The 21,596-nt window shown below is 66.8% G+C and overlaps 2 protein-coding genes and 1 long non-coding RNA gene across 5 annotated transcripts; all 3 read left to right on the forward strand.

Annotated features, from left to right (window-relative positions):
* The first annotated feature begins 58 nt into the window (after positions 1–58).
* On the forward strand, positions 59–2,194 carry LOC309682279. The gene is made up of 2 exons (XR_014270101.1): positions 59–1,316; positions 1,403–2,194. It is a non-coding gene; the product is annotated as an uncharacterized lncRNA (long non-coding RNA).
* A 1,834-nt stretch (positions 2,195–4,028) lies between these two features.
* Positions 4,029–8,324, forward strand: TAMALIN (trafficking regulator and scaffold protein tamalin; the record flags this gene model as incomplete). The annotated part of the gene is made up of 8 exons (XM_082496376.1): positions 4,029–4,184; positions 5,854–5,903; positions 6,346–6,400; positions 6,799–6,901; positions 7,008–7,101; positions 7,187–7,253; positions 7,346–7,412; positions 7,510–8,324. The coding sequence occupies 8 exons, from the start codon at positions 4,029–4,031 to the stop codon at positions 7,935–7,937; spliced, it is 1,020 nt and encodes a 339-aa protein (XP_082352502.1). The 3' UTR covers positions 7,938–8,324.
* A 4,984-nt stretch (positions 8,325–13,308) lies between these two features.
* On the forward strand, positions 13,309–18,835 carry NR4A1 (nuclear receptor subfamily 4 group A member 1). 3 transcript variants are annotated; one of them, XM_082496310.1, is made up of 6 exons: positions 13,309–13,375; positions 16,086–17,300; positions 17,419–17,570; positions 17,644–17,846; positions 17,932–18,110; positions 18,212–18,835. In XM_082496310.1, the coding sequence occupies exons 2-6, from the start codon at positions 16,088–16,090 to the stop codon at positions 18,466–18,468; spliced, it is 2,004 nt and encodes a 667-aa protein (XP_082352436.1). In that variant the 5' UTR covers positions 13,309–13,375; positions 16,086–16,087; the 3' UTR covers positions 18,469–18,835. The 3 variants fall into 3 exon arrangements, with proteins under 3 accessions (XP_082352436.1, XP_082352437.1, XP_082352435.1); XM_082496311.1 differs by lacking the exon at positions 13,309–13,375 and having other exon boundaries at positions 15,647–16,891; positions 17,171–17,300; positions 18,212–18,834; XM_082496309.1 differs by lacking the exon at positions 13,309–13,375 and having other exon boundaries at positions 15,647–17,300.
* Positions 18,836–21,596: the final 2,761 nt, after the last annotated feature.

Genomic DNA, 21,596 nt, shown 5'->3' on the forward strand with positions numbered 1-21,596 from the left:
GTGGGGTGGAAAGAAAGAGCTGGGGTGGGGGGAGATGCCACGGAGCTGAGATGCGTGTCGGAGATAGAGCAGGCACTGCGCCCGGCTGGAAGGAGACCGGGCCATGGGGAAATGCAGGAAACTGTTCTCGTAGGAACGCCATTCCTGAGTCCACCATCCAGGCACCCTCGCAGGCGCTAGGCGCCGGGTGTGCTCTGCACTTCCCGAGAGACACTCGGCGCTTGGCAGGATCCGACAGCGGGGCGTGGGTTTGGAAATCAATGTCCATCTTTTTAATATACATATATAAATATCTCATAATCTGGAAGTGGCTGTGTATAACTTGTGGGGTGGGGGGAACTGCATGAACTTTCTTTTGATTAAATGCCGAATCAGGGTGAAGTAGAGTTGGTTTGACTGTTGTCTACAGCTGGGCCTGGCAAAAATGGAAGTAGCTGAGGACTGAGTCTGTCGTGCTGATCGTAGCATTAAAGGCAATCTGGGAAGTGCCGGTTGTTTGGTGGTTAGGTCAGTATCTACGGTATATAACTCTGAAGCCATAAATTTTAACTGGAGTGGTTTTGATTATTTTTTTTATTATTATTATTATTATTATTTTATGGGAGGGTCTGGATTTTAACTTTTTTTAATATTGTTAATTCTTTATAAGAGAAGAAAAACAATCTATAATTATTACCTCTTGACCTGTTTGTTTGTAAAGAAATCACTGCAAAAAAAAAAAAAAAAAGAAAGAAAAAAAAAAAACAAATGCACACAGCTCGATTTACACTGGAACTGTTTCTACTCAAACTTTGCGCCTGCTCTGTAAGGTGAGGTTTCATCTCTGCTCCGGCCACCGGGGTTAACTTTTGGGGTTTTTTTTAAACACTCTGTTCTTGCTGTCTGTGTATCTGTCCGTGTGTCTGTCTTCCCCCGAGACTCCCTATCTTGTCTGTGACTTTGTGTAAAGTGAGGAACGTGTCTTTGCATTGTGTTCGGAGCCATTGCCCATCCTCCCGTGGTGTTCGGCGGCCGGGCGGTGTGGAGGGAGGGTCGGAGCAGCGGGCGGCGTGCGCTTGGTGAATGTACAGCTTCCCTCCCCTCTCCGATTCGCCCTGCCTCCTATCTCAGCCAGAGGTTCCCACGTGTCTGCAGTACCATACGTCCCTTTAACCAAACCCTTCTGCATTTAGAAACCGAGGTGGCGGGCACTTCACAGATACCCTAAAGACTCTTCGGCTGCTGTAACAGGACCCTGGCGATGCCCATCCCGGTGGGTTGGGGAGGAAATCTTAGCGACTGTGAAATAACCTGCCATAGGAAAGCCCGGCACACCGGTAGGTACGTCTGCCGCGCGCTCCTCTGTGAGCACTGCGGGCTCTCGTTTCTGAGTACGAGTCTCCCGTCCCTGTTAACTGTGCAGGCTGCTTCTTGAGGACACTAAATCAGCTACGTAACTTGCACTGACCCGCTGGCCCACCCCTCCAACTGTAGCCACACATGCATCTGCCTCAGCGCTAAACCAAACAGCAGACAGCGGAGCGGTTTCAGACCGGATAAAAGTTAGAAAGGGGGTGAGGGCAGGACGACAGGGTATCCCCTATAAGCAGGATTGTGGGAGAAGCCTTGTTTGTAGAGAGCTGCCATCGCAAGGCGGTCAAAACCGAGGAGGATCCGAGATAGGAACATTGACTATGTAGCATTTATACAGCACTTTTCATGCAAACGCGTGCCAGGGAGGTGCAGTGCTTACTTAGCTGACCGGTAGCAAACATAGGAATCGCTGCCCGGCTCTGAAACGTGCCCGGCTCAGAGGTGGCTGCAGCCGCTGTGGGAAAAAATGCGACACTACAGAGAGTGGAGGAGATGAGGCTGCCGCCGCTGCGGCTGGAAACGAGGAGGGGAGACGTCAGATGCGCGAGGGCAAGTGGTGGTGGGGAGAGGCAGAGGTACGGAGCGCGCGCTTCTCGTCTGCGGCGCAGGGTTAATCAGTGGTACGCTGGCTTCAGATCAGATCTCTTGGTACTTCTCTGCCCCCTTTTATTTGTTCGGTTTTGTATATTTTATTAGAAATGGACTGTAAAATAGCCACTTAGACACTTTACCTCTTCAGTATGCAAATGTAAATACAATGTAATATAGGAAATCTTTTGTTTAATATAAAACAAGGCTGTCGATTTCTGCTGTACATTATTAAAAGTTTGTTTTATTCATGTGAGGTGGTGGAGTCTCTCGCCGTTTGCTGCGAAGGGTTAGCCGTGGCTTAGAGGGGCAGGAACCGAGCGGCGAGGCCTGGCCGAGCTTATGGTCCGTCCGTCCGTCCCCCCCAATCCCCAGAGAAGCATTTGGGGGATCCCGTTCACCCCCAGCTCGAAAAATCTCCCCGGGAATCCCGCTTGGCAAACCTTAATGTGGAATATTCCCCTTATTAGTGGAGACGTGGCTTCTGTCACCCGCTCTGGAGAGGGGTTGATCGCAGCGGAGGGGAGACGAGGATGCGGCAGGGTGGGATTTCCAGCCCACACCGGGACCGGGGGCTGCAGTCGGGTCTCCCTCTCTGCAGGTCGGTAACATGGGGGGGGGGGGGGGATGGCCGGCAGATCCCTGAAGCATTCCCCCCCCACCCCAGGCATCCCCCCCGCTCTCCTCACATGGAGCCGCAGCTTCAAAGAAGGATAAATTTGAGTCCAAACTGCCCAGCATCCCCCTAAAATCCTGTTTGCTCGGAGGGCAACCACTGCTGCATAAACTGCCACCGCTAATTCTCCCCTAATTAGAGCCTCCCGTCAATGAGCATGTTGTGAGCGGATCAAGGGGAAAATCCGGCGGGGCCTGGGGTTCCCCCGGGCTCAGACTCTGGGGGGGGGGTTGGTGGGGAGGGGGAGCTGCCATCTGGGCTCACCCCTCGCTTCCCAGCTCTGGCTGTAGCTCCTGCCGCAAATCCTGGGAAACTCCAACCCCGTCCTGGAAATTGAGGTGACGGGTGAGGTGTGATTATGTTTTGGGTTGGTTTTTGGTTTTGTTTTTTTGTTTGTTTTTTTTTTTTTTTAAAGCCAAAATTGGCTTTACTCCTCTTTTAGGAAATGCGATTGGGGAAAAAAAGATTTGGGGTGGCTCTGGCCAGGTCGTTACCTGGGCTGCCAGACTGGGAACAGTGTGGGGTGTTCTTCACTCCCTGATGAAGGGTTGGGGTGTGGTGGGCTCAATCCTGTCCTTTCCCAAGTGCTTCCAAGCCGGAGCGGCTCAGCTCTGGGAGCAAGCTTGCCTCCTGGTAACCCCTGGCCAGCCTGTGGGCGGGTGGCTTGGGTGTAACGCCAGTGGGATTGTTACAAACTGATTTTTTTTAATTATTATTTTTGGCAAATTTTAAATAAACATCTGGGCAAACCCTTCGATTCCAGCTGGAAAATTCCTGCTACCTCCCCGTGCAGCACAGCAAGGGGCTGCCCGGAGCTGGGCGACGTGTCCGCAGCAGCCCCCGCGTCTGCCTCCGGGAATTGTTCTTTCCTCCGCGTCTCTGTTCCCCAGCACGGGCAAAGCTCTTCCAGGGAAGGGTTTAAAGCCCACGCTGCAAGCGCGGCCGGGGGCTCCGGCTGCCTCCAGCTTCTGCCTGGAATGCCCTGAAAGCCCCCGTGTGGCTTTGGTGGCGGGGTGCCCCCCCTGGGGGGTGCCACAGCTGCTTGGCATCGCTTCTGCACTGGAGACACCCCCTGCTTTCTTCTCCCATTGTCACCCCCAGGGTGATTCCTGGGGCGGTGACACCCCGCGGTGACCCCCCGCCCCCCTCCCTCCCTGCAGTCCCCCGCATGGTCCCCGGCCCCCCACGCTGGACCTGCGGCGGGGCGGAGCTTACCGCGGCGGGGGTGTGGCCTAGCTAGAACGGGCGTGGTTTCGAGCTCAACTGGGCGTGGTTTCGAGCTCAACCGGGCGTGGTTATGCAGAGAAAGGGGCGTGTTCTCTCGCGCGTAAGGCGGGGCGGGGGCGGGGCGGGAGCTGGCCCCGCCCCCCGCGGGCTAATATAGCGGCGCGCGGGGCGGCGCGGCCCGGCCATGACCCTGCGGCGGCTGCGGCGGCTCCGGCCGAAGGAGGAGGAGGAGGATGCGGCGGCGGCGGCGGCGGCGGCGGCGGCCCCGGAGCGCCCCGGCCCCGCCGACGTCTACCGGGCGCTGGCGGCCGCCGGTGGCACCCTGCCCCGGGTGCGCAAGGTAGGGCTGCCGGCAGCCCCAGGGCGCGGGGAGGGCGGGGGAGCCTCCCGTTCAAGCACCGGGACCCAGCGGTGCTACCGGTACCGGAGCTGGGGGGGCGAGGTGGGGGGAGGACCGAGGGTACGGGGTGTCCCCGTCCCGCGCGGCCACCGGTGCCTGCACCCTGCAGGGCTGTCCCGGCCACTTCCCCTGGGCTTTTGTCCTGCCCTGGTGGCCCCCCCAAAACCTTTTCCCCGTGTCCCCGTCCTGCCCCAGTGGCCCGGTCCTGCTCCGGTGACCCTTCCCACAGCCTCTTGTCCTGTCCCAGCATCTCCTCGCTCCGGTCCTATCCTGCCCCAGCATATTCCCAGTGTCCCCATCCCGCTCCGGTGCTGTCCTCCCAAGTGTCATGTCCTGCTCTGGTGTCCCCCCCAAACCCCAGGTCCTGTCCCAGCTCCTCCCCACGTCCTGCCCTGCAGCCTTCGGGGAGCAGGGACGGGCCCCCGCCCCGGTGTACATGGCCATGTCACCAGGACAGGCATGTCCCCACAGCCACCCCCGGGCTCTGCCCCTCAGGGAGGGCAGGGGGACAGGCTAGAAGGTACCCCGGGGTCTGGTTTGGTGGGACGCGGGACCATTTGCCACCGAGCCCCTGGGAAAGCCCCTCTCCAGTGGCGCTGGGACTGTCACCGCCCCGACGCTCCCCCCCTGGCCCCGCAGCGCTTCCTGAGCGTCGGGGGGAAGCGAGAGCGGAGCCGACATCCGGAGCAGAAGTGGCTCTCGCGGCCGCGCTGGCGCAGGCCGGGTCACGTGCGACGGCCTGGCTCCCGCTCGTCGTCCGAGGCCACCGCCAAAACTGTCCCCGAGGGGGCTGGGGCGTCCCGCGTCACCTCCCCGTCACTGGGGTGACGTGGGGGCCCGACGTGATGGGCGGCAACTTTCCTTGTGGAGAATACGTCCGATTCTGGTGGTTTTGTGCTTAAATACCTGAGGATGCTTTTGAGACAGCCAGCCACGGGGGTGGTGACACCTGTGAGGCTGGTGACACCCGTGTGGCACAGAGCGGGGGGGGGAGCCGGTGGCACCCGGCTGCCACCGAGATAGGCCACGTGCCACTCTTGAGGCGCAGCTCATGGTGGTGCCGGCCGCACCACGCCGGGGCTGCCGGAGCCCAGCAGCCGCAGAGGGGCATTTGGGGACAGCCCTGTCACCTCCTGCCCCACGGCGAGGGTCCTGCCGTGCCCGGCCGGTCCCTCCGCCCGCCCACGCCTCCGCACCCTCCACAACAGGGACATTGTCTGGGCCGGGATGGGGGGGGGAGGGGGGGAAGTTTTGTATGAAAAAACCCGACTTTGTGACCACAACAGGGCCCCTCTGTGCCCGGGGTCCCCCTGGAGCGTGGGGTGGGGTGCGGCGCGGGCTGACGTCAAAGCGTGGGGCGAGCGTGGAGCAGATGTGAGGGTGGCTTTGAGCATCGATAAAAGCCTCGTTATGCCCGGCCGGCTCAGGGGGGGGGGCCGCAGGGCGGTGGGTGCAGCGGGGTGCTGGTTCGGTGCCGGTTTGGCACGGTGCTCTGCGGGGGTTTGGTGGGGTCCTGATGGGACACCCCATTTCGGCTGCTGCTGGAGGGGTGGCAGGGGGATGTGCCCCAGGACGGTGTCCCCCGCTGACACCTCTCCTTCTGCCGCAGGGTGCGGGGTTCAGGTGGGCGTCCCCAAGCCAATCCCCGGAGGAGCACAGGTAGGGATGGGGGTCCGGGATGGGGCAGGGGGGGGACACACACGCAGGAGCGGGGCTGCAGTCCGTGTCCCAGCAGGACAGGGCTTGGCCTTGGGACACTACTCCGCTCTGGACACCCCACGGCGGTGGGAAATGGGGATGATTTTATGGGGGAACCTGGGGCAGGTGAGAGGAGCGATGGGGACACAGCTCCCTTGGGGGGCCCTGGCGCCCCCAGACCCTGGGGGGGGACCCTGCCTGGCACCCATGGGATGGGCTGCCTGACCCGGGGGGGTCCCGTCCCGGGGAGGGGAGTCCTGTTCTTGGGGTCCTGCCCAGCACAGAGAAAACCCAAAAACCCCAAAGCCGCCTTTCACTAGAGAAGTGCCTGAGGTCCCGGTGGGTGAGTGGGAGTGGGGGACGCCGGGGGTTCTGCCTTGTCCCTGATCCCCGTGTCCCCTAGGAGGGTGGTGACGCTGGAGAAGGCGGCGGATGAGACCTTTGGCTTCGAGATCCAGGTGGGTGCTGTGCCGCGCCGTGCCGAGCTGTGCCAGGCCGTGCCGTGCCACGCTCCCCACCCTTCCAGCCCGCACCTTGCTTTGCATTGAGGGTATTTTTAAATTGTCTCTGAGCCAGGGTTTATTTTTAGCGCTGACGGAGCTGCCTGGTTACCGAAGCCACCCCCGGCTGTGATGGTGGGGGTGACCGGAGGGGGGGGGGGGGGGGGGGGGGGCCTTCTTGGGGCACAGCCATCTGGGGCGAGACACCCCCCCCCCCCCTTAACCCTGCCGGGGTGCAGCCCCGCATCGCCCGGCAGCAATTAAATACTGCAATTATCACCTCGTGGCTGCTGCCTGGGGGGAACCCCGGGGGTCGGGGAGTCCCGGCGCCCCTCACCGCCCCCCCCCCATTTCAGACCTACGGGCTGCACCACCAGGACAAGAACAGCGTGGAGATGTTCACCTTCGTGTGCCGGGTGCACGGTGGGAGCCCGGCCGAGGCGGCGGGACTCAAGGCCGGTGAGCGCATCCCCGGGGGGAGGGGGGGGGGGGGGCATTGGGGGGGCCAGGGGAGCCCCGGCAGCAGGGACCAACGTCCCTGAGCCTGTGACACCCCACATTGTAGGGGACACGATCACGGGGGTGAATGGGCTGAATGTAGAGGGCATCCGGCACCGCGAGATCGTGGAGATCATCAAGAGCTCGGGCAACGTGCTCCGGTGAGCTGGGGGGAGTGCGGAGGGGGGGGGGGGGCAGCATCCCAGGTGGCCCCCGGCCCCCACACTGACGGCTGCTGCCCCACAGGCTCGACACGCTCTATGGCACATCCATCCGGAGGGCCGAGCTGGAGGCCCGGCTGCAGTACCTGAAGGTGAGGGGGGACGGTGCTGGGGATGTTTGCCCACCCCCCCACACCCCACACCCCACTACGAGGTCCTCACCCCCCCTTCCGTTATCCCACAGCAAACGCTCTACGAGAAGTGGGGGGAGTACCGCTCGCTGATGGTGCAGGAGCAGCGGCTGGTGCGGGGTGAGTGGGGGCCGGGGGGGGAGGATGTGGGGCATCCTCCGGTCCCCCCTGACCCTCCCCCCACCCCCCCCCACCATGTCCCCCCCCCCCCCATCAGGCGTGGTGGCCAAGGACCCCAGCATCTATGACACTTTGGAGTCGATCCGCTGGTGCCTGCAGGGTGAGGGGGGGCTGCCCGGCGGCTCCCCCCGCGCCAGCGCCTGCGACAGCGACGACTCCCTCTACCAGACCTGTCTCTTCGCCTCCGCCGACTCGTTGGATGGGGACAAGGACGGCGACAAGGCCGGGGACAGCGGGGGTCCCGCGCCCCCCCCTCCCCGCCCCCGCCCGCCCTTGACCCGCAGCGCCAGCCTCAAGTGCGGGGGGGGCCCGGGGGTGGCGGGGCGGTTATGGGCCCGGGCCGGGGACCCCGGGGAGGGGGTGGCCGCCCCCCGCAAAGGCCGACACAGCAGCTTCCGCCGGCGGCTGCTCAAGTTCATCCCGGGACTGAACCGGGCGCTGGAGGAGGAGGAGAGCCACCTCTAGTCGGGGGCACCGTCACCCCCCCTTCCCCCCCCCTCCCCCGGCCTATTTATTTATTTATTGTATGGGACTGCGTGTCCCCCCTCCTCCCCATCCCCGGGGGCCGCTGGAAGGAGTTCAGGGTCGGTCGTCCGTGTGTCCCCCCCACCCCCCAGACAGCAGCGGATGGACGCGGGGACCCTCCCCGAGGTGGCTCACGAAGCCACCGCTCATCTCAGGAATCGGTGCCCTCCTCGCCGGGGGGCACAGGGCTGGGGGGGAGGTGACTCTGCATCCCTGCCACCCCCCCCTTCCCCCCCCCCCCCCCCGGCTCGGGGGGCTGCGGGGGTCCTGCCTCCCGCTGCTCCGGGGGATTTTGTACCGCACCGGCACGCTCGGCGCTCGCCAATACAGAGACTTTTTGCAGCGGTGTGTGGCTGTGACTGGGGGGGACAGAGCCCCGTGGGGATGGGGACAGGCTGGCTGGGGGGGGGGACGTGTCCCTCGGGTGAGCCCACCAGGCTGCAAACCCCCCCCCCCTCCATACTGCCCCCTTTGCCCTCCCGCCAGCCGGCCAGACAGAAAGACCTCGGGGTCACCGGTGTCACCTCGGAACCTGCGTGGGCTCCCGGGGACCCCCCCTGTCACCCCACCCACGCAGCCCCGATGCCACGGGCCATGTCCCGGCGCTGCGGGGCCCCGGCCAGGCCCTTCCTGCCCTGTTTCCTCCGGCAGCCGGCGGAAAACCAGTCCCACCCCGAACCCTTCCGGCTGCAGGGGCCGGGGTGCCCGCGGGGAGCGAGACGGGCACCGGGGTCCCCCCCTGCCCCACTGAAGCAGCATCCGGAGACCTTGGGGGGCACAGAGCCCCCCCCTCCCCCCTGCCGGCTGCTGCGGTGGGCCACCACGGGTGTACAGGGGTGGCCTTGCACGAGGACGGCTTTGCACGAGCGCGCCGTGCGAGCACCCAGAGCCCCCAGCCCTCTGCCATGGGCTCTGTGCCTCAGTTTCCCCTCTGACTTGTGCCCGTCCCCGGTTGGGCCGTTGCATGTTTGGGGACCTCCAGCTCTGAGCTCCTGCACCCCACAGCCGGGCCCTGGTGTGTCCGGCCATGGCTCAGCCCCCCCCCCCCTCCCCCCCGGGGCACCGGAGGGGTCTGCAGGAGATTTTGGGGGTATGGGGGGCTGCGCAGTGCTGCAGTGGGGTGCGCACGTGTGCGCGCTGCAGGGCTGCGTGTGCACGCGTGTATTGCATGCGTGCGTGCTACAGAGCTGCGTGTGCATGCGTGTGTGGGCTGCAGGACTACGTGTGCACGCGTGTGCAGGCGTGTGCCTGGCATGTGCGTGGGACCCGGCCAGCTCCCTGCCACTCTCCTGCCTTGTCCCCGTTCCAGGACGGCTCCGTGCTTGGACATTTATGGTCTGGCTCACAGGACCACGCTCGCAGCCCCGGCTCGCGGCACCCGCCCGCGCGCCGCCAATGTCGGGGCACCCTGTTCCCGTCACGGCCGTCACGGGTCCCGGTCCCCCCCCCTGCAGCAGCTGCCACCCCACGCGGAGCTTTTTTTAGCCCCAACCTGGTGCTGCGTGTGGACAGGGCTGGGCAGGCGCCGGCTGGACATCGGGGTCACGCGTGGCACCGGCTGAGCCGGGCAGCGCCGGTGGGGCCGAGGCTGCGGGGTACGGCCCGGGAACGCCCCGGAGCAGCCTGTCATTACCGACAAATATAGGCCCGGGGCAGGGAGCCAGCGCTGACCGTGGGCACCGTACAACCGCCACCCGGTCTGTGGGCACCCTGCGATCCCCGACACCCACCCCAACCCCGGCCGCCCGGGTCCCGGGGGCAGCGGGAAAGGCTGGCTGGTGGCCACCGTGTCCCCATGTCCTCAACCAGGGTTTTAAGATGGATTCGGCCCCCCGGGGCTGGCACTAGCCGGGGTTCCCCCGGTGTGTCCCCGTGGCCTTGTCGGAGTGACGGGTTCGGGTTTCCTCCCCCGGAGCCCCGCAGCCTCTCCCGGGGTACAGCTAATCCCGGGTGCGGGGGCTGCTGGCGTCACCCTGCTGCCACCGGTAGTGCTGCCACCAGCTCGGCCACCCGGTGAGGGTCGCCAGCGGGCTGCGGCCGGCCACGCTCTGCCACCCTGGTGGCTCCGGGACCCCCGACACCTCCGCGACCCCCGGTCTGAGCCTGTCCCGGGACCTCCTGGCCATACCCCCGGGCTAGCACCGGCTGTGCCCCCCCGGTTTGAACCGGTTGTTGCCCCAGCACCGGGCTGGCACCGGCTCTGCCCGGCGGTAGCACCCGGTTTGCCCCGGCTGCAGCCCCGGTAACGGCCGCGCCGCTGGCGGGGTGCGGGGACAGCGGTAGGTCGAGGCCGAGCCCGGGGGATCCCCGCGGGGGCGGCCCCGGGTGATGCCGCGGGATCCCGGGGACGTCAGCGGCCAGGTGTGACGTCATGGGGCCCCCGCCTGGGGCGGGCGGCGCGCGGGGCTGCGCGGCGGCGGGAAGCGGGGCCGGAGCGAGGTAACGGGCGGCGGGAGGAGGCGGCGACGGCGCCCGGCCCCCGGGCCGTCACCCCCGGGCCGTCACCCCCGGGGCCCAGCTCTCCCCCGGTCCCCTCCGGTGCGCCTCGCCGCTCCCCGCGGGGCCGGGAGGGGGGGGGGTCCCGTGAAGCCGAGCAGGGTCCCGGTGCCGGGGGTCCCGGCAGCTCCTCCGCGGGCCCGGGCTCCGCCGAGCCGCCCCGACCCCCCGGGCACGGGCCGGTGCCCGACACGGCGCCCCCCCGGCGCGGGCTGCGGCTCCCGGGGCACGGCGGCACCGTCCCGAGGGGCCGTGCCGGGGGGGCTCCGCCACTGGGGGGGGCATTGCTGGTGGCACTAAGGGGGGTGGCACTAATGGGGGTGGCACTAATGGAGGGACATTGCTGGTGGCACTAATGGGGGTGGCACTAACAGAGGGGACATTGCTGGTGACACTAATAGAGGTGGCACTAACGGAGGGGACATTGCTGGTGGGACTAATGGGGGTGGCACTAATGGGGGTGGCACTAACGGAGGGGACATTGCTGGTGACACTAACGCAGGGGACATTGCTGGTGGCACTAATGGGGGTGGCACTAATGGAGGGACATTGCTGGTGGCACTAATGGGGGTGGCACTAACGCGGGGGACATTGCTGGTGGCACTAATAGAGGTGGCACTAACGGAGGGGACATTGCTGGTGGCACTAACGCAGGGGACATTGCTGGTGGCACTAATGGGGGTGGCACTAACGGAGGGGACATTGCTGGTGACACTAACGTGGGGGACATTGCTGGTGGCACTAAGGGGGGTGGCACTAACGGAGGGGACATTGCTGGTGACACTAACGTGGGGGACATTGCTGGTGGCACTAATGGGAGTGGCACTAATGGGGGTGGCACTAACAGGGAGACTTTGCTGGTGGCACTAATGGGGTTGGCACTAATGGGAGTGGCACTAACGGAGGGGACATTGCTGGTGGCACTAATGGGGGTGGCACTAACGGAGGGGACATTGCTGGTGACACTAACGCGGGGGACATTGCTGATGGCACTAATGGGGGTGGCACTAATGGAGGGGACATTGCTGGTGGCACTAACAGGGGTGGCACTAACGGGGGGGACACTGCTGGTGGCACTAACAGGGGTGGCACTAACGGGAGAGGACATTGCTGGTGGCACCGCTGGTGGCATTGCAAAGGGCTGGCACTAACGGGGGTGGCATTGCCGAAGTCTGGCATCGCTGGTGGCACAAACCGGGGCGGGGGGGGGGGGGGGGGGGGGCACTAACGTGTGTGGCACTAACGGGACTCCCCGCCCCGGACAGCCGGGCACGGCGGGCCGGTTACTCCAGAAACCCCCGGTTGGCTCCCGGGAGCGGGTACCGGAGGGTACCGGGGGGGGGGTTACCGGGTCCCTCCCCGCCCATCCCTCGCCCTCCCGCCGGCCCCGCACGGGCTGAGCTCATCTTTCCAGCCCGCGGGCGGTGTTCCCGGCGTTGGGCTCCCGCCAGCGGCCGCCGCTCTTTCCATCGCCCCGGCCAGGGTCTCCCCGCGGGGACCGGGAGGGGGGGGGGACACGGGACCGGGCCTGGGGGGTGGCATCCCCACGGCGGGACCCCGCGTGTCCCCCCGCACCCAGACCGGGGGTACCGGCACCGGGGACGCTGAGCGTTGAAGACACCGGCGCTGGGCATAGCGGCACCGGGGATACCGGCACCGGGGATGGGGGACGCCTAGGGATGTCAGCACTGAGGGGGTCGCAGGGGATGGAGGCACCGGAGATACCGGGACCGAGGGGGGACGGAGGATGGGGGCACCGAAGAGGCGCCGGGAATAACGGCACCGGTGATACCGGCACCAAGGGGGCGCCGGGGATGAGGGCACCGGAGATACCGGCACAGGGAGGGCACCAGGGATGAGGGCACCGGAGATACCTGCACCGAGGGGGCACGGAGGATGCGGGCACCGAGAGGGCGCCGGGGATAACGGCACCGGAGATACCGGCACCGGGAGGGCACCAGGGATGGGGGCACTGAGGAGTCGTCGGGGATACTGGCACCGGCGATACCGGCACCGAGGGGGTGCCGGGGATGGGGGCACCGGAGATACTGGCACGGTGCAGTCATCGAGGATGGCGGCACCGGCGATACCGGCACCGAGGGGACACCGGGGACAGGGGCACGGAGAGGGCGCCGGGGATAACGGCAGCGGAGATACCGGCACCCGGAGGGCACCAGGGATGGGGGCACTGAGGGGTCGTCGGGGATACCGGCACCGGCGACACCGGCACCGAGGTGGCACCGGGGATAGGGGCACCGGAGATACCGGCACCGGGAAGGCACCAGGGATGGGGGCACTGAGGGGTCGTCGGGGATACCGGCACCGGCGACACCGGCACCGAGGTGGCACCGGGGATAGGGGCACCGAGAAGGCGCCAGGGATAACGGCACCGGCGGTACCAGCACTGAGGCGACACCGGGGATGGGGGCACCGCCGATACCGGCCCCGGGATCACCGGTCCCCGCTGCCGCCCCTGCCCGTCCCGTCTCGCCGTTCGTTCCGGTGCCGACACCGGGGCCTCCCTCCCCCCTCTCCCCCCCCCCCACCGGCGGCCCCGGGAGCCCTGGGCGAGGGGGGAGGGGGGCGCGGGGGGCGCCCGCGCTATTTTTAGCCGGGGCCGCGCGGGTATTTTTAGCGCGGGCGCCGCGGTTGCGTCAATGGAACCCCGCGTGCGTCACGGCCGCGCCCCCGCCGGAACCGCCCCCCCCCGCGCCTTCTACGGCGCCGCCGTGCGTCACGGGCCCGCGCGCCGCCCCGCGCGTCACCGAGCGCTTAAGAGAAAGTAGTGGCGGGGCCGGAGCCCGGCGGAGCCCGCGCAGCGGCGGCGGCGGCGGCGGAGCAGCAGCAGCGGGGAACCGGAGCACCGCCGCGCCGGCACCCGGGTACGGGCGGCAGCGGGATGCGGGGACCGGGAGGGGGACACCGGGGGCGAGATGTCCCCGGGAGGCGGGGGGGGGTCGCACCGGGAGGGGCACGGGGTCGGGGGTCCCGGGTGGTACCGGGGCGAGGCGGGTTGAGGTGGCCCGGTGACACCGGGAGGAGCCGGTTCGGGTGTCTGGGTGGCACCGGGGGCGAGTGGCAGCGGGCGTCCTGCGAGGTATATGGGGTCGGGTGTCCCGGTGGCACCGGGAGGAGCCGGTTCGGGTGTCTGGGTGGCACCGGGGGCGAGTGGCAGCGGGCGTCCTGCGAGGTATATGGGGTCGGGTGTCCCGGTGGCACAGGGAGGAGCCGGTTCGGGTGTCCCGGTGGTATCGCGAGCAAGGAGAGGCGGGCGTCCAGCATGGGGTCGGGCGGCACCGGGAGAGCCAGTTCGGGTATCCCGGGCGGCACCGGGGAGAGCCAGGGTCGGGGGTCCCGGTGGCAGCGGGGGGAGCCGGTTCGGGGGTCCCAGCGGCACCGGGGGCTCAGAGCGGCGGGTGTCCTGCACAGTGCTTGAGATCGGGCGTCCCCCGTCGGCACCGGGGGGAGAGCCGGGGTCGTGTGTCCCGGGTGGCACCGGGAGGATGTCGCGGTGACACCCGGGGCTCAGGGTGGTGAGTGTCCTGCAAGATGCATAGGGTCGGGTGTCCCGGTGGTACCGGGGGGAGCCGGGGCTCGCGTGTCCTTTGGAGTCCCGGCGAGCCCCAGTTCCACCGGGAAGAGTTGAGATTCCAGGTGGAACGGACCGGATGGTATGCGCTGTGCGGGACTGGTGTCCCGAGCGACACCGGGGACAACCGGGAAGGGGAGGCGCACTGCCGGCAGAGTGAGGGGTCCCGGTCCTGGGTGTCCTGGGGCAAACCTGACGCCGAGCTCCGGGATGAGCCGTGCAGGACCGGGAACAGTTTCTCTGGGTTGTCCCCGGGTCGTGCCGGGCCGCGGAGATGGGGCTGAGCTGGTGTGTCCCCCACCCCCTCCCCGGTCCCGGGTACCCCCCACCGGGTCCGGCTGCATCCAGGGAGAGTCCCCGGGGGCTATGGGGGGCAGAGCCACCCCCAAACCGGGCCTCACCCCCAGAGCCCGGAGCAGAGCGGCTATGGAGCCGGAACAGGCAGGAGTGTGCAGGCAGCCCCACGGGCACTGCCATGCAGGCAGGAAGGTGCAGGCAGCCCCATGGGTACTGCCATGCAGGCAAACCCGCCCCCCCCGCTGCCCACACGGGCCTGGCAGCGGCTGGGTTTTGGCAGGGTGAGGCAGCAGGTGCCGGCAGGGAGGTGGGCAGCGTAACCCACACACCACCCCCCCACCGGCGCTGCCGGCTGCTCTCGCCCACCCACGGCCCGGGGCCCGGTGCCAGGGGCTGCCACCAGCCCGCACGGGCAGCGGCCTCCGGACCTGGGCACAGGCAGCTGCCCGCACTCCCAAACGAAGAATCTGCAATTAACTGCCGGGGCTGTGGGCAGCACGGGGGCGGCTACGGGAATTTGTGCCTGGTCCCCCGGGAGGAGGGGGTGGGGGGGTGTTCATGGCAAGAGTGTGTGTGGGGGGGGACCCCAAATGCTGCCGGGGAGGGCAGAAGCATTTGAATAAGGAAGCGGCGACTGTGCCGGGCGCTGCCTGCTGCTGCCAAGGCAAAGCCCACGGAAGGGTCCAGGCTTTGCATAGCCCGGCCGGTGATTTGCAGCCGGGATTTGCATGCAGGCGAGGAAAGCTGTCGGTGTCCCCCCTCCCGATGCCATGTCCCCAGCACGGCCTCGTGCCCCCCGGCTGTATGCAGGGACAGGAGGCGGCTACGGGGTCACCATCCCCTCTGTACCCACCGTCTGAGCCCGGCACAGCCCTGCTGCCCGGTGGACGGGCATGAACCCCATCAGGGCACTGGGAGTGGACCGGCGGCTGGTGCCACCCCGTGGGTGCCAGGGCTGGACCCACGCCGGGTATTTTTTAAACCCGGCTCCCCGGGTGGGTATCGGTTTTCTCGGCACCAGGGAAAGCTGCCCGGCCTTGGCTGGGGGAAGCCGGGGGCCGGCGGTGAGCTGGCAGCGGTGCCGTGCTGGGGCTGCGGCGGCCGGGGGCCAGGAGCGGCGTGACCTTTAAAGGTCTGCAAGATGAATTACATTATCATCTTGCCATCAGGGTCACTCCTGGCTTGGTTTTCAGCTGGACCCGGGACTCCTCTTATGTCTTACGGGGGGCCGGATCCGTGCCGCAATGCCGGGGGGGCTGCAGGGATGGGGGGGTGGGCTCCTCTCCCCCCCGCAGCCGGCAGGTCTGGCTGCGTTTGCTTCTCCAAAAAGCGCCAAAATGGGTCATGGGGGGAGTGGGACCCTCGAGTTCTGATTCAGCTCCGACTTCCCCCGGTCAGTCCCGGGGCTCGGGAATCCGCCGGCCGCATTCCTCCCTCCTTCCCTTTCGGCGGCTCTGCTAAGCCAGCGTTTTGGGGAATGTCCTTTGCGCCCATTGGCTGCGGTGTGACCTTTCCTGGGGACGGCAGCGGCCGCCACCGGACAGCCAACGTCTCCAGGGATCCGGGCCGTGGGGCGAGGGGGATCCTGGGGAAGCCCCCACCGTTCTCGCCCCGTCTCCATCCTCCCCCCCCCCCACCCCCACCCCGGGACGGAGGGGCCGGGTGCGGCGGTGGGGTCCCTGCTGACGCCCCGCTCTTCCCCACAGAGATGCCCTGCATCCAGGCGCAGTACGGCACGGCGGGTGCCGGCCCCTGCGAGCGCTGCCCGACCGAGCTGCTGAGCCCCGAAGGTGGCCGCTTCCCCATGGAGGTGGCCGGAGCCGACCTGGCGGCCGCCCCTGCCCTACCCAGCTTCAGCACCTTCATGGAGGGCTACGCCGGAGAGTTCGACGCCTTCCTCTACCAGTTGCCGGCCGGCAGCCAGCCCACCGCCACCGCCGCCTTCAAGCTGGAGGACTTCCAGGTGTACGGCTGCTACCCCGGCGCCTTCGGCGGGCAGCCGGATGAGACCCTCTCCTCCAGCGGCTCGGACTGTTACGGCAGCCCCTGCTCCATCCCCTCGCCCGCCACGCCGGGCTTCCAGCCGCCCCAGGCGCCGGGCTGGGAGGGCTCCTTCGGGACCTACTCCCCCCCACCGAACTACGAGGGCGGGCGACCCTGGGCTGAGCCGGTCAAGGGGGGTGGGTCGCAGCCCCCCTTCTTTGCTTTCGGCCCCCCGGCTCCCAGCCCCGGCGGGTCCCCCAGCACCCTGAAAGGGCAACCGGGTCCCTCGCCCCGCCTGGACCCACGGCTGCTGGACACGGACGCCTTCGCCCTGACCCAGGGCTCGCCGGGGGGCTTCGTCGGGCTGTCGCTGGCCCCCACCTCACCGCTGCTGGAGGGGCCGGCGCTGGCCCCCGCCAAGGCACGCAGCCCCGGGGCGGGCGAGGGCCGCTGCGCCGTCTGCGGGGACAACGCCTCCTGCCAGCACTACGGCGTGCGCACCTGCGAGGGCTGCAAGGGCTTTTTCAAGGTAAGGGGGTACCCCCCCACACACCCCCCACACACCCACACACACATACGCACATCCCGACCCTCTGCCGGGATGTTCCCACAATGCTTTGCGGCAGCAGGAGGATGCTGCGGGTCACCCCGGGGAGGGACAGGGCAGGGAGTACAGCTCCGGGAGCCCTCCCCGCGGACGCGGAGCCGGATGCCGGGTTGGAGCGGGAGGCAGGGGAGGACAGAAGGGCTTTTGTTTGGCGGCTCGGCGCCCCGGGCTGAGCTCGGGCCGCTCCTTCCCCACCCTCAGCGTACGGTGCAGAAGAACGCCAAGTACATCTGCCTGGCCAACAAGGACTGCCCCGTGGACAAGCGGCGGAGGAACCGCTGCCAGTTCTGCCGCTTCCAGAAGTGCCTGGCCGTTGGCATGGTCAAAGAAGGTACCGGAGTCGCGTCTCGGGGTCGGGGATGGGAGGGGGGGGCAGGGGGCTGTCCCGTTCCGCAGCCCGCCTGGCTGCGCTGAGGACAGACAGACTCATTGCATGTCCCTCACCGCAGTGGTCCGGACCGACAGCCTGAAGGGGCGGCGGGGCCGGCTGCCCTCCAAGCCCAAGCAGCCGCCGGATGCGTCCCCCGTCAGCCTCATCACCTCCCTGGTGCGGGCACACATTGACTCCATCCCCAGTGCCACCAAGCTCGACTACTCCAAGGTAGGGCCGGTACCACCCCACACCCTCCCCGGCGTCGTGCCGGGGGCCTGATCCTGACCTGTCCCCATGGCAGTTCCAGGAATCGGCGCCGTGCCAGTTCGAGAAGGAGGATTCGGTGGACGTACAGCAGTTCTACGACCTCCTCACCGGCTCCATGGATGTCATCCGCAAGTGGGCTGAGAAGATCCAGGGCTTCGCCGAGCTGCCCAAGGAGGACCAGGACCTGCTGTTGGAGTCCGCCTTCCTCGAGCTCTTCATCCTGCGCCTGGCGTACCGGTGAGCCCTGGCGCGGCGTGGCGCGGCGCGGCGGGGAGCCTGGCGCCGTGCTGGTTGAGGGTTGACGCGGGGTTGTGCCTTGCAGCTCCAAGCCGGAGGAAGGGAAACTCATCTTCTGCAACGGGGTGGTGCTGCACCGCCTGCAGTGCGTGCGGGGCTTCGGCGAGTGGATCGACGCCATCCTGGAGTTCTCCCAGAGCCTGCACCGCATGAACGTCGACGTCCCCTCCTTCTCCTGCCTCGCCGCCCTCGTCATCATCACAGGTGAGACCCCCCACACACACACACCCCCACCTCACCGGTGTCCCCTTCCCCACTCGGTGGCCACCACCGTGTCCCCTCACGCCTCTGCCTGTCCTCCTTAGACCGCCACGGGCTGAAGGAACCGAAACGGGTGGAGGAGCTGCAGAACCGCATCGTGGGCTGCCTGAAGGACCACGTGGCGGCGGCGGGGACCGAGCCGGGCCGCCCCGGCTGTCTCTCCAAATTGCTGGGCAAACTGCCCGAGCTTCGCAGCCTCTGCACCCAGGGCCTCCAGCGCATCTTCTACCTGAAGCTGGAGGACCTGGTGCCACCGCCACCCATCGTTGACAAGATCTTCATGGACACGCTGCCCTTCTGAATCCCCGGCGGGGGGCTGCTGACCGCCCCCCTCCATCCCCCCTCCCAGGGATGCCTGGTCCCCCCCCCCCACACACAGATAACCTTGGGGACATCCAGGTCCCCCATGTGCCTTCATGGCACCGGGTGCAGACGCACAACAGCCCCGGTGCCTTTCTGCTCCCCCCCTCCCCCCCCCCCCGGCGGGGGGCATCGCCGGTGCGGCGCTCCCCATCTCCCCTGTAAAAATGCCCCCGTTGTAAATAGCGAGCGGCCGGACCTTGTACAGAGTGGGGAGCACGGGGGCAGGGAGGAGGGGGGGGGGGGGTCCAGCCTCCCCCCCTCCCCCCCCCAGCCTCGTCCTCCTCCCCTTTATATTTTTTTTTCTCTTTTTTTTTTTTTTTTTTTTTTCTCTCTCGTTTTTGGCCGTTTTCTGTATATAAACTTGTACGTACTTTGAGAGCCGCCCTAAGGAGCCATTTCTCTTGTGCGTCTCCCCCCCCCCTGTAATAACGGCTATATTTAATATACGGCGATTTGGAAGGGGAGGGAGGGGGGGGGGCTGGGGACAGCCGCGGTGGGGACAGCCGAGGTGCCGGAGCTGCACGTTGCCCACGCCGCTGCCCTTGAACCCTCACTCACCCCCACGGCGGTGGCTGCCGCCATCCCGCACCTGTCGCCCGCCTGATTTATCCTCCCCAAAATAACCAGGAAGCGTGACCGGGTCCGTTCCCCCCCCCCTGTCCCCCCCCAGCTGTGTCCCTGGGGACGTGGCCATCAGTAGGGCCATCCCCCTGCTGGGGGAGGGGGGGATGGTGTTTGGGGTCCCCATTCTGGGGGGGGGCTTAGCAGACTGGGGACAGGGCAGGGGTCCCTGTGCATGGCGGGGGGGTGGGGGGGGGACACCAGGCTGGCGCAGTCCCCTCCTGCTGGGGACAGCCTGGCCCCGGAGCAAATGTTAATGGGGACACCAAGGGCCAGTGCTGAACAAGGGCCACATTGAGGCGCGGGGCTGGGGGGGGCCGTGGTGGCGCACAACAAGGGCCCCTCTGTCGTTTTGTCCGTCCCCCCCCCCACCATCCGCCCCCGCCATGGGGAGAGCGGTGACGCACGGTGGGGCCGCGGCCGGGGGGCCGGGAGAGCCTCGGGCAGCGGGGATGGGGGGGGCACGGGTGGGCTACCGGCATGGCACAGCTTGGCACGGCATGGCTCTCCTCCAGCTGTGGGCCGGGAGCAGCTACACCGTGCGGTGGGGCAGGAGGGGCTGTGCCATGATATGATATGCCATGGGGCAGGAACGGCCATGCCATGATATGATATGCCATGCCATGGGGCAGGAATGGCTGTGCCATACTATGCCATGGGGCAGGAACGGCTGTGCCATACTATGCCATGGGGTGGGAATGGCTGTGCCATGACATGATATGCCATGCCATGGGGCGGGAATGGCTGTGCCATACTATGCCATGGGGCAGGAATGGCTGTGCCATACTATGCCATGGGGCGGGAATGGCCAAGCCATGACCCGGTATGCCATGCCATGGGGCAGGAACGGCTGTGTCATACTAAGCCATTGGGCGGGAATGGCTGTGCCATACTATGCTATGGGACAGGAACGGCCGTGCCATGACACGGTATGCCATGCCATGGGGCAGAATGGCTGTGCCATACTATGCCATGGGGCAGGAACGGCTGTGCCATACTATGCCATGGGGTGGGAATGGCTGTGCCATGACATGATATGCCATGCCATGGGGCGGGAATGGCTGTGCCATACTATGCCATGGGGCAGGAATGGCTGTGCCATACTATGCCATGGGGTGGGAATGGCCAAGCCATGACCCGGTATGCCATGCCATGGGGCAGGAACGGCTGTGTCATACTAAGCCATTGGGCGGGAATGGCTGTGCCATACTATGCTATGGGGCAGGAACGGCCGTGCCATGACATGGTATGTCATGCCATGGGGCGGGAATGGCTGTGCCATACTATGCCATGGGGCAGGAACGGCTGTGCCATACTATGCCATGGGGTGGGAATGGCCGTGCCATGGCACGATATGCCATGCCATGGGGCAGGAACGGCTGTGCAATAATATGCCATGGAGTGGGAATGGCCGTGCCTTGACATGATATGCCATGCCATGGGGCAGGAACGGCTGTGCCATACTATGCCATGGGGCAGGAACAGCTGTGCAATACTATGCCATGGGGCAGGAACAGCCGTGCCATGCCATGATATGCCATGCCATGGGGCGGGAATGGCCGTGCTGTGCCATGCCATGCCACAGCTCAGCAGCTGCCTGTCCCAATGTCCGTCACGGTGCCAACCCACATCCCGAAGCCACCAGGCAGGGTGGCTCCCGGCACTCTGAGGCCACCAGCCGGGTCGGAGCGGGGTGGTGGGTCCCAGGTCCCCTCCCCGCGGCGCATGGCTGGCCTGTGCCCACCTTGTCCCCAGCCCTGTCCCTGTCCCCACCCCGCTGGCAGGGGCTGCTGCAGGAGGGATGGGGATGATGGTGCCAGCAGGGCCAGGTAAAAATAGCCCCCTGGCTGACTCTGGCCACACTGGTTGCCCCGGGGCCGCGCAGCACAGACACACGTGTCACGGCGTGTGCCCGGCCCTCCACCCGGTGACATGCCACGGCCACAGCCCTCCCTGCTGTTTACAGCAGGACACAGGTCCCCGCAGCAGCACGGGTGGCCTGATGCCAGTGCCCCAAATCCCTGTGTCCCCGTGCCCCCATGTCCCCGTGTCCATCCATCCCCGTGTCCATCCATTCCCATGTCCCTCTGGCCTCCACGTCCCCATGTCCATCCATCCCCCTGTCCCTCTGTCCCCCTGTCCCCACTATCCCCTGTGTCCCTGTGCCTTGTGTCCCCATATCCCCATGTCCCTCTGTCCCTTGTGTCCATATGTCCCCATGTCCCCCCTTTCCTTATGTCCCCGTGTCTCCCATGTCCCCCTGGTCCCCTGTCCTTGTGTCCCTGCTTTCCTGATGTCCCCATATCGGTGTCCCCCATGTCCCTGTGTCCCCTGCCCAAGTCCTGTGTCCCCTGTCCCCATGTGTCCCCTGTTGCCATGTCCCCCTACCCTGGGCCGTGGCACTGCGGCGTTACCGGGGGTCACCGGGGGTCACCGGACCCCCAG

This window comes from Vanellus vanellus (genome assembly GCF_965231255.1).
Source record: "Vanellus vanellus genome assembly, chromosome: 28".
Taxonomy (NCBI): Eukaryota; Metazoa; Chordata; class Aves; order Charadriiformes; family Charadriidae; genus Vanellus; species Vanellus vanellus.